General features: G+C 44.4%; 1 protein-coding gene across 1 annotated transcript in view; it reads left to right on the forward strand.

Moving 5' to 3' along the window:
- Window positions 1–17,225, forward strand: part of LOC115473687 (sodium channel protein type 2 subunit alpha-like) — a 381,519-nt gene that overhangs the window by 151,501 nt on the left and 212,793 nt on the right. Inside the window, exon 15 of the mRNA XM_030208710.1 lies at window positions 228–466. Within this exon, the coding sequence (XP_030064570.1) occupies window positions 228–466 (239 nt within the window). The remainder of the gene's footprint in view (window positions 1–227; window positions 467–17,225) is intronic.

Below are 17,225 nucleotides of genomic sequence, written 5' to 3' on the forward strand. Positions count from 1 at the left end.
CTATTTTGGGGTAGGTCCCTCAGTGATCACCCCACCCCTGAAGGGTGGCCTGGCATTTGAGTACCGGCACCTTTTTTGCTAGAAAAAATGCACTGGGCACTACAGATCTGTTTCTAGATCCCAGATTCTAGGTACCCTTTACATGAATATAGACATGTTTAATTAGAACTTTTGCATGACTGCCTTTACTTATTTGTTTTACATATTTTACATATATTTTATTCCAGAGCTTGAAGAATCGAGACAAAAGTGCCCACCTTGCTGGTATAAATTTGCCAATACATTCTTGATCTGGGATTGCTGCGAACCATGGTTAAAATTAAAGCATGTCGTTAAACTGATTGTAATGGACCCATTTGTGGACCTAGCTATTACCATTTGCATTGTGTTGAATACTTTATTTATGGCCATGGAACATTACCCAGTGACTCCAGAATTCACCAACATGCTTTTAGTAGGAAATCAGGTAAGTTTTATCTTCTAGGTTGTATGACAAATTAATAGTCAAGGTTGAACAAATATCCTAATTCTTTTTAAATCTCAGAACAATCACTGAATGTAGTTTGGTAAGATGATGGTTATTGCAGTGTCACCAATTTCAATGATGCTGCTGTTACTACCCATAGCCTGTCATAGACAGGCAACTTGGTATCTGGAAAACACTAAATATGACACCTCTTCAGCAGGAACTTATTTGCTCCTGTTTTCTTTTCTGTCATTCTTATGTCTTCTGTTGTTTAACTTTTTTGCTGCACTTCCTGGCTTTGTTTTGTTTTCTTTTTCTGCCCCCTCCCCAAATATTTCTGTCTTCCCAGACTGCATCTTTATTTTTTTGTTCCTCTCTTGTTTCGTTCTCTCATCCTATTTTTCCTTCCATATATTTTTCTTAGCTTGCATATCTCTCTTTTGAAGTTTCTTTCTTCTCTCTTCTTGTTTTTGTTGTCTCCTTTGTTTACATCCACTCTAATTATCTGCAGTATTGGCATATATTGATGGTATTTTTTATTGGGAGAATATAGTAGGATCTTACAAAATGATTTACAGATCTATGGGGGATTGTAACATTGCTTATTTGAAATGATACACTGTAGTATAGACTGAACATGTGTTTACTGATTACATAGCCAAACAAGTAGGGAAAGTATGTGGATTTCTTTCCAATCCCCTACATGTATTTGTTGTTTCTGTGTATATCTGAGCTGAACAGGAGATGGGAGGGATAGTTTCAATGGAGCAATGCCCAAGCATTCTGGTGGTTTAGAAAGAATAAAATAAAACCAAGCGTGATGATATTTCTCCGAGGACAAGCAGGCTGCTTGTTCTCACATGTGGGTCGACGTCCGCATCGGCAAGCAAAATATAAAAAAAGTTTTGCCAGAGTCTTCTGGCGCGTACAGCGCGCACCACACATGCATGGACAAATTCCTGCCCGTCACGTGAGCGCATTTCCTCAGTTTTTTCCGCGTTGAGGTGCGGTAGAGTTTTTCTGCACTCCTCTCAGGCCCAGGAAAGAGTCTAAGTGAGATTTTTGGCTTTATTTTACTTATTTTATTTCAATTCTACAATTTAAAAAAAAAAAAAGGATCCCGTGATTTCTTTTACTTTTGTCCCGTTTTAAAGTTACCTTTGTTTTCGACGCGGCCAGCTTATTCCCTTCTTTTCTGTGCCCTTTTTTCTCTTTAACAGGCACAATCACGTCTTTTGATTTCGCTGAAGCTGATTTTGCTTCCATGCCATCGAAGACACCCAGTGGCTTCAAACTTTGTACTCGGTGCAACCGGACCATCTCGGGCACCGATACCCACGCCTGGTGTATCCAGTGCCTTGGGCCCGACCATAGCCCAGCCGCTTGTGGTTTGTGTCTTCATATAAAGAAGCGGACCCAAGCCTCTTGAGAAGACCAATGAGAAAAGCTTTTTGGGGCTCGGTTCGGTCTTTTGACGTTGACATTGAGAGGAACATCGATGTCGGGAGCAGAGGTAATGGCTGCTGAGAGACCAACTCGTGCTGGGAGCAGTGAGGCGTCAAGCGGGTCTCCACCTGCCTCGAGGCCTCCTGTTATGCAGGCCCCCCGGGACCGACCTTCGTCGGATCCGGTCCCGAGGAGATGTGAGGATTCCACGTCCTCCTCATCTGTACCGAGGAGTCTCGATGACGGGCGTCGAGTGAAGGCGAAGAAGCACAGTCATTGTTCTCCTTCGACACATGATACCGGGAGCTCCAGGGCGTCGAGAGAGTCGGCACCCGAGAAGTGTGGGTGCCAAGAGGATCACTCCCCCTCGATACAGGAGGTGCCGATGCGTCAGTCTCCTAGCAGCCCGATCCCTGCTCCCGAGCCTCCACAGATTCTGACACTGCCTATTCCACCGACTCCGTTGCCTTCTCTGATGGCAGCTCTCGACGAGCGCATCTGGGCCTTGTTTCCAGAACTTCTGGAGGGACTGCTATGTCAGTCAGCTTCGGTGTTGGGGGTGCTTGCGCCTTCTGTACCATCTGCTGCAGCGGTGTCTGGCCCTTCTCCTGTGGTGAGGTCTCTGACTGTGGTGCCGCCTGCGGCGTCGGCTGTCACCCAGGTCGACTACCCTTCGACGTCGTTGGAGAGAGCTTTGCCGCAGTTGGACCGGGCGTCGGCCTCTCGACATCGCCATAGAGAACATCATTCCTTGGCATCGAGGCAGGTTCAGTGTCGAAGTACCTTGACACAGGTTTTATCTGACACTGAGCAGGAGCGTTCGTGGGAGTCAGAGGAAGATCCCAGGTACTTTTCTTCTGATGAGTCCTTTGGGATTCCTTCTGATCCTTCCCCTCCGCCAGAGAGGAGACTATCTCCACCGAAGAGTCTGTCTTTTTCTTCTTTTGCCCGGGAAATGGCTGCGGCCATTCCCTTCCCTGTGGAGGTTGAGGATGAGCCCAGGGCTGAGATGCTTGAGGTCCTGGATTATTCTTCTTCACCTAAAGAGGCTGTGACAGTTCCTCTGCATAAGGTACTGAAGGAAGTCCTTATGAGAAACTGGTCGGCCCCTCTGTCTGGCCCTGTGGTCCCGAAGAAAGCTGAATCCCAATATTGGATCCACGGTGAACCTGGATTGATGAGGTCTCAGTTACCCCACAATTCCATGGTGGTGGACTCCGCCCTCAAGAGAGCCAGGAGTTCTAGAGACTATGCTTCGGCGTCCCCAGGCAGAGAGGCTAGAGCTCTTGATTCTTATGTGAGGAAGACGTATCAGGCTGCTATGCTTGCTGCCAAGATTCAGTTATACCAGCTCTTCATGAGCGTGCACTTGCGGGACTCGATACGGCAACTCTCGAACTTGGTTGATGCACTCCCTACGGAGCTGGCCAAGCCTTTTCGCCAGGTGGTCAGGCAGCAGAAGGTGTGTCGAAAGTTCCTGGCCAGGGGTACATGTGACACTTTTGATGTAGGATCCAGGATCGCTGCTCAAGGTATAGCAATGCGTAGATTCTCATGGCTGCGTGTCTCTGACCTGGATCATTCTGTCCAGCAGCAAATGGCGGGTGTTCCTTGCTGGGGGTACAACCTTTTCGGTGAAAAAGTAGAGGATCTTGTTAATCAGATCAAGAAGCATAATGATGCTATGGTTTCTCTCTCTCACTGGGTGCCTTCTGCTACTGCCTTCTCATCTAGGAGGTATTTTGGGGGAAAGAGTAGTGCTCCTTATTCCTATCCTAGGTGTTGGTACACTCCTGCTTCTCGGCAGCCTGCCCAGGCTCAGCCCCAGCGCACTCGTTCTCGTCAACAGCTTGCGTCTAAGGCCCATACTGCTCCCCAGCAAAAGCAAGAGACGAGCTTTTGACTGGCTCCAGTTAAGCATAGCCTCAATAAAAGTGTCCGTACTGAACGACTTACCGGTCGGGCGGAGGTTGATATTTTTTCACCAAAGGTGGCCTCCAATAACCTCTGACCGGTGGGTTCTTCAAATAGTCCGGTTAGGATACACCCTCAGTCTGGAATCCAAACCTTCAAATTGCCTACCGGGAGCTCATTCTTACAGCTCCCAGCACAAACAGGTACTTGCAGAGTAACTCTCCGTCCTTCTAAAGACTCAAGCGGTCGAACCCGTTCCACCAGGGGAAGAAGGGCTGGGATTCTATTCCAGGTACTTCCTTGTGCAAAAGAAAACAGGGGGGATGCGTCCCATCCTAGACTTAAGGACCCTGAACAAATTTCTTGTCTGAGAAAAGTTCAGAATGGTTTCCCTGGGCACCCTTCTTCCCATGATTCAAGAAAACGATTGGCTATGCTCTCTGGATTTAAAGGATGCTTACACCCATATCTCGATACTTCCTGCTAACAGGAAGTATCTTCGGTTTCGGCTGGGATATCAGCACTTTCAGTGCCGTGTATTGCCTTTTGGTCTGGCGTCTGCGCCCAGAGTGTTTACAAAGTGTCTGGCGGTAGTAGCAGCGTCACTATGCAGACTGGGAGTGCATGTGTTCCCTTACCTTGACGATTGGCTGGTCAAGAGCACCTCTGAGGCAGGCACTCTACAGCCCATGCGAATGACTATTCAGGTGCTAGAGCTACTGGGTTTCATGATCAATTACTCCAAGTCCCTTCTCACCCCAGTACAAAGGTTGGAATTCATTGGGACTCTGTTGAACACAAAGACAGCTCGAGCTTATCTTCCCGACGCAAGAACAGACAACCTGGTGTCCATGGTTCGAGCATCTCAACAGATCACGGCTCGGCAGATGTTGAGACTTCTGGGGCACATGGCCTCCACAGTTCATGTAACTCCCATAGCACGCCTACATATGAGATCAGCTTAATGGACCCTAGCTTCCCAGTGGTATCAAGCTGTGAGGGATCTAGAGGATGTTATCCAACTGCCCACCGACTTTCGGAATTCCCTTCAGTGGTGGATAATTCGATCCAATCTGACCTTGGGACGTCCATTCCAAATTCCTCAGCCACAAAAAGTGCTGATGACGGATGCATCCCTCCTGGGGTGGGGAGATCATGTAGACGGGCTTCACAATTAAGGAGCTTGGTCCTTTCAGGAAAAAGGGCTTCAGATCAACCTCCTGGAACTGCAAGCGATCTGGAATTCTCTAAAGGCTTTGCGAGATCGGTTGTCCAACCAAATCATTTTAACTCAGACAGACAATCAGGTTGCTATGTATTACACCAACAAGCAGGGGGGCACTGGATCTCGCCCTCTGTGTCAGGAAGCCATCCAGATGTGGATTTGGGTGCACATCACGGCATGTTTCTGCAAGCCACTTATTTGGCAGGCGTAAACAACAGTCTGGCCGACAGACTGAGCAGGATAATGCAACCTCACGAGTGGTCACTGAACATGGGAGTAGCCTGCAAGATCTTCTGAGCATGGGGCACCCCCTCGGTGGATCTTTTTGCCACTCAGATCAATCACAAGGTCCCACAGTTCTGTTCCAGACTTCATAAGTACATAAGTAATGCCACACTGGGAAAAGACCAAGGGTCCATCGAGCCCAGCATCCTATCCACGACAGTGGCCAATCCAGGCCAAGGGCACCTGGCAAGCTTCCCAAACGTACAAACATTCTATACATGTTATTCCTGGAATTGTGGATTTTTCCCAAGTCCATTTAGTAGCGGTTTATGGACTTGTCCTTTAGGAAACCGTCTAACCCCCTTTTAAACTCTGCCAAGCTAACCGCCTTCACCACGTTCTCCGGCAACGAATTCCAGAGTTTAATTAAGCGTTGGGTGAAGAAAACTTTTCTCCGATTTGTTTTAAATTTACTACACCGTATATGCCATGGATTGTTATTATTGTTTGTTTACTGTCTGTTTTATGTTTGACGCTAAATTATTAATAAAAATATGAAGCAAAAAAAAAAGCAGTGGTCCGATAAGAAATTGTTTAATATATTGTTGGCTGTTGCTTTACACTTAATTGTTTCAAACTGGAAAAATAATGTAAATCTAAATTATAATGAATGGTGGAGTTACATGTGTGTGATTAGAAAATATGAAACTATTCTAGCCCATAAACACCGGTGTGTTCAATCTGTCTTGAAGACTTGGGCTCGTTTAGATTCATTTTGTCAGACTCCTAATAGCAGTAACTGATTACTATATAATTGCTGATTGAATACGGGTATTGTCATGAAATGCTGATGTTGTTCTGTCTTCTCATTTTTGTTTCTTTATTTGCCATGGATTATTGTTGTTTTTGGGGGTTTTTTTCCTTTTTGTTTTGTCTTATGCTTGAGAAACCTTAATAAAAATATGAATAAAAAAAAAAAGCAGCGGTCCTAGCACAGACCCCTGAGGAACCCCTCTAACTACCCTTCTCCATTGTGAATACTGCCCATTTAACCCCACTCTCTGTTTCCTATCCTTCAACCAGTTTTTAATCCACAATAGGACTTTTCCTCTTATCCCATGACCCTCCAATTTCCTCCTGAGTCTTGCTTGCTTCCAGGAAAGATTCCACGAAAAAGTGTTATTCTTTCAAATGGAGGAGGTTTGCCATCTGGTGTGACAGCAAGGCCCTAGATCCTCTTTCTTGTCCTACACGGACCCTGCTTGAATACCTTCTACACTTATCAGAGTCTGGTCTCAAGACCAACTCCGTAAGAGTTCACCTTAGTGCGATTAGTGCTTATCATTGCTGTGTAGAGGGTAAGCCTATCTCTGGACAGCCTTTAGTAGTTCATGAGAGGTTTGCTTTTGTCAAAGCCCCCTGTCAGACTTCCACCAGTGTCATGGGATCTCAACGTCATTCACACCCAGCTGATGAAAACTCCTTTTGAGCCACTGATTTCCTGCCATCTGAAGTACTTGACCTGGAAGGTCATTTTCTTGGTGGCTGTTACTTCAGCTCGTAGGGTCAGTGAGCTTCAAGCCTTATTATTATTAACATTTGTATAGAGCTACTAGAGTGCATGTACCTTATATTAAGTTTCATCACAACAGAGTAGTCCTCCGCACTCACCCTAAGTTCCTGCCGAAGGTGGTGTCGGAGTTCCATTTGAACCAGTCAATTGTATTGCCAACATTTTTTCCCCGTCCTCATACCCGCCCTGGCGAAAGCAGTTTGCATACCTTGGACTGCAAGAGAGCATTGGCCTTTTACGTGGAGCAGACGAAGCCCTTCAGACAGTCGGCTCCAGTTTTTTTTTTTTGTTACATTTGTACCCCGCGCTTTCCCACTCATGGCAGGCTCAATGCGGCTTACATATTATATACAGGTACTTATTTGTACTTGGAGCAATGGAGGGTTAAGTTACTTGCCCAGAGTCACAAGGAGCTGCCTGTGCCTGAAGTGGGAATCGAACTCAGTTCCTCAGTTCCCTAGGACCAGAGTCCACCACCCTAACCACTAGGCCACTCCTCCACAATCTCCAGTTGGCTAGCAGATTGCATTTCCTTCACTAATGCCCAGGCTGGGTTGACTCTAGAGTGCCATGTCACGGCTCATAATGTAAGAGCCATGGCTGCGTCAATGGCTCACTTAAAGTCAGCCTTCATTGAAGAGATTTGCAAGGCTGCAACGTGGTCATCAGTCCACACATTCACATCTCACAAACCCGCCCACTTCCCCATTGGAGTTATTTGTTTCTTTTTGTGCTTTTTGATTTAACTGAGGAAACGCACTCATGCGACAGGTGGGAAATCAGTCCGCTCATGCACCGTGCATGCTACGTGTGCGCCAGAAGACTCTGGCAAAACTTTTTTTTATATTTTGCTTGCCGATTCCTGGTCCGACGCGGACGTCGACCCACATGTGAGAACAATCAGCCTGCTGTCCTCGGAGAATACCTGCTACAGGTAAGTATCTTCACTTTCTAACCACTAGTACATACGTAATGCCATACTGGGAAAAGACCAAGGGTCCATCGAGCCCAGCATCCTGTCCACGACAGCGGCCAATCCAGGCCAAGGGCACCTGGCAAGCTTCCCAAATGTACAAACATGTTATTCCCGGAATTGTGGATTTTTCCCCAAGTCCATTTAGTAGCGGTTTATGGACTTATCCTTTAGGAACCAAAAGAAAAAGCACACTGGACCTTCAAGAATGGGACAACAGGAGTACTTTATTAGTCAAAAGAAAGACGCCGCCTTTTTTTGTTACTTTATATACAAAGAATCAGACATTAAACAACCTTTTATCCTTTCGGATCAAACAGGAGAAGGCTCCTTCGCCGGAGCCCCTTTTACTCGCGCTATAGCGAAATTAATGCAAGCTACCCAGGCTGTCTTTAAAGGCACTTACAATCTGAATTCTGTACGATCGCTATATCCACAATTTGACCCCTGAGGCAGGCGCCTTTTTGGCGCCGAAACAACACGGCCCGTGTCGGGTCCTTTGACTAATAAAGTACTCCTGTTGTCCCATTCTTGAAGGTCCAGTGTTGCTTTTTTTCTTTTGGTTTCTCTGTTTGTATACTGTATTACCCTCTCTGCCTGTACTTGTCCTTTAGGAAACCATCCAACCCGTTTTTAAACTCTGCTAAGCTAACCGCCTTCACCACTTTCTCCGGCAACAGAGTTTAAAGATACGTTGGGTGAAGAAAAATTTTGTGCCGATTTGTTTTAAATTTACTACACTGTAGTTTCATCGCATACCCCCTAGTCCTAGTATTTTTGGAAAGCGTGAACAGACGCTTCATATCCACCTGTTCCACTTCACTCATTATTTTATATACCTCTATCATGTCTCCCCTCAGCCGTCTCTTCTCCAAGCTGAATAGCCCTAGCCTCCTTAATCTTTCTTCATAGGGAAGTCGTCCCATCCCCGCTATCATTTAGTCGCCCTTCTCTGCACCTTTTCCAATTCTACTATATCTTTCTTGAGATGCGGCAACCAGAATTGAACACAATACTCTAGTGCGGTCGCACCATGGAGCGATACAACGGCATTATAACATCCTCACAACCTGTTTTCCATACCTTTCCTAATAATACCCAACATTCTATTCGCTTTCCTAGCCGCAGCAGCACACTGAGCAGAAGGTTTCAGGGTATTATTGACGACGACACCCAGATCCCTTTCTTGGTCCGTAACTCCTAACGTGGAACCTTGCATGACGTAGCTATAATTCGGGTTCTTTTTTCCCACATGCATCACCTTGCACTTGCTCACATTAAACATCATCTGCCATTTAGCCGCCCAGTCTCGTAAGGTCCTCTTGTAATTTTCACAATCCTGTCGCGATTTAACAACTTTGAATAACTTTGTGTCATCAGCAAATTTAATTACCTCGCTAGTTACTCCCATCTCTAAATCATTTATAAATATATTATAAAGCAGCGGTCCTAGCACAGACCCCTGAGGAACCCCACTAACTACCCTTCTCCATTGTGAATACTGCCCATTTAACCCCACTCTGTGTTTCCTATCCTTCAACCAGTTTTTAATCCACAATAGGCATTTCCTCCTATCCCATGACCCTCCAATTTCCTCTGTAGCCGTTCATGAGGTACCTTGTCAAACGCCTTTTGGAAATCCAGATACACAATATCAACTGGTTCCCCTTTGTCCACATGTTTGTTTACCTCCTTCAAAGAATTGAAGTAAATTGGTCAGGCAAGATTTCCCCACACAAAAGCCGTGCTGACTCGGTCTCATTAATCCATGTCCTCGATTTTACTCTGTAATTTTGTTTTAATAATAGCCTCTACCATTTTCCCTGGCACAGAACGTCAGACTCACCGGTCTGTAATTTTCCGGATCTCCCTGGAGCCTTTTTAAAATCAGTGTTACATGGCCACCCTCCAATCTTCCGGTACCATGCTCGTATTCTATATAGGTCTCCCAAATTTGGGCGCAGAGCCCAGATGTACCTGTGAACTAATTACTACTATTACTACTACTATTCATTTTTATAGCTCTACTGGATGTACGCAGCACTGTACACGTTATACTTTCTCTGTACCTTGAGGGTTCATAATCTAAGTTTTTTGTATCTGGGGCAATGGAGGGTTACTTGACTTGCCCAAGGTCACAAGGAGCTACGGTCACTTAACCCTAATTAGTCAATTGGGTGCTAACAACCAATTGTTGAGGTTAATTGGAGTTATTTATTTCAGCATTTATAGTCCGCCTATTTACTAGGCAGGTTACAAAAAAATACATGCATATTCATTAGTAACAGTCATATACATACACACATGTAATCATCAAATATAATTAAAAGGCACAGTTACGTCGTCTTCATAATTCAAAACATTTCAACATCTAATTCTCAAAATATGCCTTCACAAATACCAGTGCCTTCAACTGTTTCTTAAAACATCAAGACCCCGAAATAAGTGAAGCCTCAATGGCAACTCATCCCACCCAATAAGGCCGGCATAAGGATAAGCTGCCTTCGCAGTCACAGAAAAGTGCACTCGCTTCAATGGTGAATAAAAAGTTTGTTAGAAGTCCACTGAACACAATGCCCGAGTAGGTATATAAAACTGTTATACTTTTTTTAAAATAAGCAGGCGCAGACTCATAAAGTTTTAAAAACCAATAACAATTTAAAACGAACTGTAAAGGCATCTGGTAGACCGTGAAACACCATCACTCCTTTAAGAGATTCAAAATGACTCGAAACCACAGATCAAACGAACTGCGGCGTGCTGCACAACTTGTGACGCATGCATTCTCTCTTGTGATATCCTTAAAAGCAAGCTTTTACAATAATCCATTCTGTGCGAGTGCTAAATTTTGAACCATATCTGAAAATCATACTGTATTTTGGTAACAATGGTTTCAATTTACTCAGAACTTTTAACTGAAAACACATCTGGACCAATCTGGAAACTTGCGCTTGCATTGTCAGCTATGAGTCAATAGTAAAACCCATGCTCATAATCTCATTTTTGATGGGGATTCTGCATCCCTTCAAACACAACAAGGCTAATTTGGATTTATGCACACATCTACATATATATTATTCTGTAAATGCTGCATGCCCAAAGTGTCTCTCGCACATCCAAAAGAGGGCATGACCATGGGAAGGGCATGGGTGGTAAGGGGCATTCCAAATAGGCTCAGTATTACAGAATACCAAGTTGTGCCCCAGGATTTATGTCAGGTTTCAGCTAGCATAAGTTCTTGTGCCCAAAGTTGGATGCAGGAATCTGCTCTAAGTACGATTCTGTAAAGGGTGCTCAGCCAAGTGTGCCCTTTATAGAATAATGGTTGGCACAGATTTTTCCAGCGCCTCATTTCGAGCACTATTTACTGAATCCGCCCTAGATGTCCACTGTCAACTGATTCAAAGGATGAATTTTGCAGTTTAACCACAGGTTGCCACTGTCCCATGGCAACAGGTTTTGCCATGTTTTTCCACTATTATCTGGAAGAAAAAAAAAAAACAGTATCAAATTACATGGTTTCATTTGTAATGGGGGGATGCTCAAAAAGATTCACGGTAGAAGGAACTCTATCGTGAATCCAGTACAGGAAAAACAGTGCGACATGCTTAGAGTAATGAGCATGCAAATTCATGCAGCATTAAATCGTGGCAGTAATTTGATGGCTAATTATTGTGGTTTTAACTTTCCTGTCAGTACCTGTGCTAATTGGCTGAGGCAAGCGACAAGAAAGTAAAAAAGAACAAAATGACGCATGCTACAGCATGCAACCCCTTTCTTGAATCCAAACCTTCCCCTGAAACCTGAAAATCTGCAGTGGTCCCCCAGATGAACCCTGGCCCCACCCATCTCAGTGGACCCCAGGCTAGGCCATACCATGACCACTGTGGGGTTTTGTGGGTTTTTTCAAGGTTTGGGTGTGGCACACCTTTGGGGAAGCCTGGGTTCTCTCAACCAACCCTTATTGCTGCCCCGGACCTGGCAGTAGTTTTTCCAGGTGCTAAACGTACCTGAGAGCTGCTTTTTTAAAGCATTGCTGCTGGGTACTAAATGACTTCATTTATACGCATTTAATTGTGATCTGCGCTAATGGTTTCATCACCAGCACTGAATCCATTAAAGCATTCTGCACACCCTAACGCCAGCGTTAATCGCCTGTAGAGCTGGCATTAGGTTCTGAGCATCAGCCTATAGGTGCCACCTTGCTGCCCCGAACCTGGCATTTTTTTTTCTTGCGCTAAATGCAGTGGAGAGCTTTTTAAAAGCATTGGTGTGGGGTACTAAATGACCGCATTTAAATGGCATTTACATGCATTTAAATACGGTCTGCACTAATGGTTTCAGTGCCTGTGCTGAAACCATTAGAGCATTCTGCCACCCTAACACCAGCGCTAATTGCCTCCAGAGCTGGCTTTAGGTTCTGAGCATCGGCCTACAGGTGCCACCATTCATAGCAACCATTAAGAAAGCTATGTGATTTAGATACAACAAAGAAAGTGAAACTGAACATCTGAATTACTAAGAGCTGGCTCAGCAGGGAGAGGGGTTTGTCAATACTGAGGGGTGTTGGAAGGGCAACATTATGCAGTGGAGGCATCATGGAATTATTTTGAATCTATCTGTGTATGTTTTGTATTTGTGTGTCTGTTGTATTTTTTATTTATTTATTGCATTTGTATCCCACATTTTCCCACCTCTTTGCATGCTCAATGTGGCTTACAATACATCATGGATAGTGGAAATAAGAAGAGAATAGACATTTGGTATTACAGAAGGATTTTGGGTTGCATGGTAATGGAATACATGATAGTAATATAACAGAAGGCATTATTAAACATCTCTGGATATATGTGGGGAGTTTCACTTGTGTTGATCTTTGTGGTATATCTTGTCAAAGAGATGGGTCTTCAGTTGTTTGCGGAATTTGGTCAGTTCATAGATCGCTTTTAGGTTGTGTGGCAATGCGTTCCAGAATTGCGTGCTCATATAGGAAAAGGTTGATGCGTGCATTAATTTGTAGTTTAGACCTTTACAGTTGGGGAATGAAGATTAAGGAATGTGCGAGATGATTTTTTAGCATTCCTGGGTGGTAGGTCTATCAGGTCTGACATGTAAGCTGGGGCATCGCCATGGATGATTTTGTGAACTAGGGTACATACTTTGAACGTGATGCGTTCTTTGAGTGGGAGCCAGTGTAGCTTCTATCGTAGGGGTTTTGCACTTTCGTATTTTGATTTTCCAAATATGAGTCTGGCTGCCATGTTCTGGGCTGTTTGGAGTATTTGCTCTTTGCAGCCAGCGTAGAGTGAGTTGCAGTAGTCTAGATGACTGAGTACTAATGATTGTACCAGATTATGGAAGACAGTCCTTGTGAGGAATGGTCTTTCTCTTTTTAATTTCCACATTGAGTGGAACATCTTTTTGGTTGTGTTTTTTCGCGTGATTTTCAAGTGTTAGGTGCCGATCAATGGTAACTCCAAGGATTTTTAGAGTTTCCGAAATTGGTAGATTTAGTTTTGGTGTGTTGATGGTGGTAAATTTGTTTCGTATTGTGTTGAGATATGAGTATTAGGCATTGGGTTTTTTTCTGCATTAAGTTTCAACTGAAATGCATCTGCCCAGGAGTGCATGATATGTAGACTTTGGTTGATGTCGTTGGAAATTTCTTTTAAGTCTTGTTTGAATGGGATGTAGATCGTTACATCATCAGTGTATATGTATGGGTTGAGGTTTTGGTTGATAGTAGTTTGGCCAAGGGTATCATCATTAGGTTGAATATGGTCAGTGAGAGGGGGATCCCTGTGGAACTCCACAATTCAGGTGTCCATGTGGCTGATGTAATCGAATTTGATGTCACATGATATGACGTGTGGTTAGGAATCCCTTAAACCAATTAAGAACGTTGCCTCCGATACCAAAGTATTTAAGGGTGTGTAGTAGAATTCCGTGATCAACCATGTCGAAGGCGCTTGACATGTCGAATTGTAGAAGTAGTATGTTCTTGCCAGTTGCAATCATTTGTTTGAATTTAGTCATAAGCGTAACTAGTACTGTTCAGTACTGTGATTAGAACGAAATCCTGACTGGGAGTCGTGTAGTATTGAGAACTTGTTCAGATAGTCTGTGAGTTGTTTGGTCCCATACCTTCTGTTATTTTGGTTATTAAGGGAATTGATGCTACTAGTCTATAGTTGGGTTAATTCACTCGCATTTTTCTTTGCATCTTTGGGTATGGGGTGAGTAGTATGTTTCCTTTCTCCTTTGGGAAGAGTCCATTTTGTAGCATAAAATTCACGTGTATCGTTAGGTCTGTTATAAATTGTTGAGGGGGCCAATTTCATAAGGTTATTTGGGCATATATCTAGTTTGCAATGAGATTTGGCGAATCTTTTAAGCATTTGGGATATGATTTCTTCCGATAGTATCTCAAATTCAGTCCAAATCCTATCTGCTGGGTATACTCCAGGGTCTGGGTCTAGACAGACTAGGAGTGTATCGTATTCGATGGGGCTGACAGGTATTTTAAGTCACCGTTGTACGATTTTCTCTTTGAAGTACTTCGCGAGGTTGTCAGCTCCTGGTGTGTCTTTGCTGTTCTTCGTGGCTGGTGTGGGGGTCTAGTAGTTTTATTCACGAGTTGGAAGAGTTTGTATGTGTCCTTGTAGTTTGGTCCAATTTCAGTTTTGTAGTATAGTCTTTTGGTTTGTCGTATGGTGTATTTATATTTTCTTTGGAGTTTTTTCCAAGCGTTAAGTGTGGGATCGTCTTTCTTTTTATTCCACGCACGTTCTAATTTCCTAACTTGTGTTTTGAGTTTTTTCAGTTCCTCGTTGAACCACGGTATTGAGTACTTTCTGTGCGAGGTTCTGGTTTGAGTTGAGGCAATGTTATCTAATATTGTTCTGCATCTATCGTCCCAATCTAGGAGGAATTGGGTTGTGTCCTGCCTTTGTTGTTCATACCGTTATAGTAGATCTGTTGCCAGAATATTACCGGGTCTATTTTTCCTCTCGTGGTGTAAGTTTTTCGTTCTTGTTTTTTTTTTAATGTATTTTTATTGACGACATAAACAATCAAACATAACTTTTCAGCAGTTATAGTCATTGTAACATTAACATCGCCTAGATCATCTGCTGGGTATTCACCTTTGCTAATTCTATGTGGGTCATCATTACTTTTTCGTTTCCCCCCCCCCCCTTCCTTTCCCCCTCTTCACCAGGCTTCTGTTCCTCCATGCCTGCATTTAACCATTTAAAACTCTACTGCGCGCTCGTGGCGCTAAAGTGTCCAAAAACGGCATCCAACATTGTAGATATTTCTCCCCCTTCGTGGTGGCCAAGTCGCATACGTCCCTTCGTTCCAGGGCACATAGCGATATGATGTATACTCTCCAAAGTTGTATCGTAGGTCTGACCTCCTGAAGCCACAACTTGAGTATTGTTTTTTTCCCCATCATCACAGCTCGTCTCTGAAAGTGACGCAGACCTGTCTTGGATGATCCACGGTTTGTGAATTTGTCAAACAAAAGTCCTGAGTATCTCACCCATTGTACTTGCCACATCTTAGATACTTGTCTACATATCAAAGACCAGAAGCCAGTACCGGCGGACAATGCCAGAACTATGGCCTAAGTGCGCTCCACTCCCTTGCACTTCGGGCAGTCATCTGTTGGCCTTAGTGTCGCCCTATACGCTCTATGTGGGGAGACAATCAGTCGCATCAGAAATTTATATTGGGTTTCTCGCATATCTGCATTCTCAAATTCTTTATAGCATGTCTGCAGGCAGACCTGTATTGCACTAGTCCCCAGTCGAGATTTCAATTCACCAGCCCACGCCCTCGTCAATTGTTGGTACTGTGCTAGTGGCATGGCGGCTCGAATTTGTACATGGTAATATTTCAAGGGGACAACTCGCCTAGCCTCTAAATCAAAGATTTCCATTATCTGTGCCCGCACCGAGTATTGCAATGCAGACCTGGGGAGCGAGCGCATATAATGCTGCAGTTGTGTGTAGGCTAAAAAATCCCCACGTTCTAACCCCAGGCACCTTTGCAATTCCCCCCGGGCCACAATGTTCCATCCCTCTGTGTGACCTGATATAAGAAGAAAATTCCGGCCTCCCCCCACTGTTTAAATATACGGGAGGAGCTGCCTACTGGGAAGTCTGCATTTCCACTGATCGCAGAAACGGCGAGACCTGGGCGTCCAACCCATTCAACCTACAGATCCACTTCCAAGTTTCCTTAGTGGTGTATACAGGAAACGGAGATGTTTTGGTGTCTTCACTTTACCCGGTCCGGCGTGCAACCAGTAACTGAAATGTGCGTCCCCCAATATCCTACATTCCGCTTCTGGGTAAGTAAAATGTCCTGTCCCTCTCAACCAGTCCGCTATGTGTCTCTTACATCCCGCTACTGACATCCATTTAACGCTTAAGGCATCCAACCCTCCTTTGCTACGTGGTAGATAGGTTTGCTTCAGTGAGACTCGTGCTCTTTTCCCATTCCATAAAAAGCGCTTTAACAGCCCATGGAGATCTAGTTCTTCTCTGGGGTTAGAAGCAGCGACATCACCTGAGTGACATACGTCCACTTCGGGACTATTATCATGTTATATAAAGCTACTCTCCCCCACAGAGATAGAGGCAACTTTTGCCACATTTGCAGGGTTTCTTTGGTGAATTCCCAGAGTGGTTTTAGATTTTCTTTATGTATTTGCTCTAGTTGGGTTGTAATGTACAGTGGTGGAAATAAGTATTTGATCCCTTGCTGATTTTGTAAGTTTGCCCACTGACAAAGACATGAGCAGCCCATAATTGAAGGGTAGGTTATTGGTAACAGTGAGAGATAGCACATCACAAATTAAATCCGGAAAATCACATTGTGGAAAGTATATGAATTTATTTGCATTCTGCAGAGGGAAATAAGTATTTAATCCCTCTGGCAAACAAGACCTAATACTTGGTGGCAAAACCCTTGTTGGCAAGCACAGCGGTCAGACGTCTTCTGTAGTTGATGATGAGGTTTGCACACATGTCAGGAGGAATTTGGTCCACTCCTCTTTGCAGATCATCTCTAAATCATTAAGAGTTCTGGGCTGTCGCTTGGCAACTCGCAGCTTCAGCTCCCTCCATAAGTTTTCAATGGGATTAAGGTCTGGTGACTGGCTAGGCCACTCCATGACCCTAATGTGCTTCTTCCTGAGCCACTCCTTTGTTGCCTTGGCTGTATGTTTTGGGTCATTGTCGTGCTGGAAGACCCAGCCACGACCCGTTTTTAAGGCCCTGGCGGAGGGAAGGAGGTTGTCACTCAGAATTGTACGGTACATGGCCCCATCCATTCTCCCATTGATGCGGTGAAGTAGTCCTGTGCCCTTAGCAGAGAAACACCCCCAAAACATAAC

Source organism: Microcaecilia unicolor, chromosome 7 (genome assembly GCF_901765095.1).
Source record: "Microcaecilia unicolor chromosome 7, aMicUni1.1, whole genome shotgun sequence".
NCBI classification, from domain to species: Eukaryota; Metazoa; Chordata; class Amphibia; order Gymnophiona; family Siphonopidae; genus Microcaecilia; species Microcaecilia unicolor.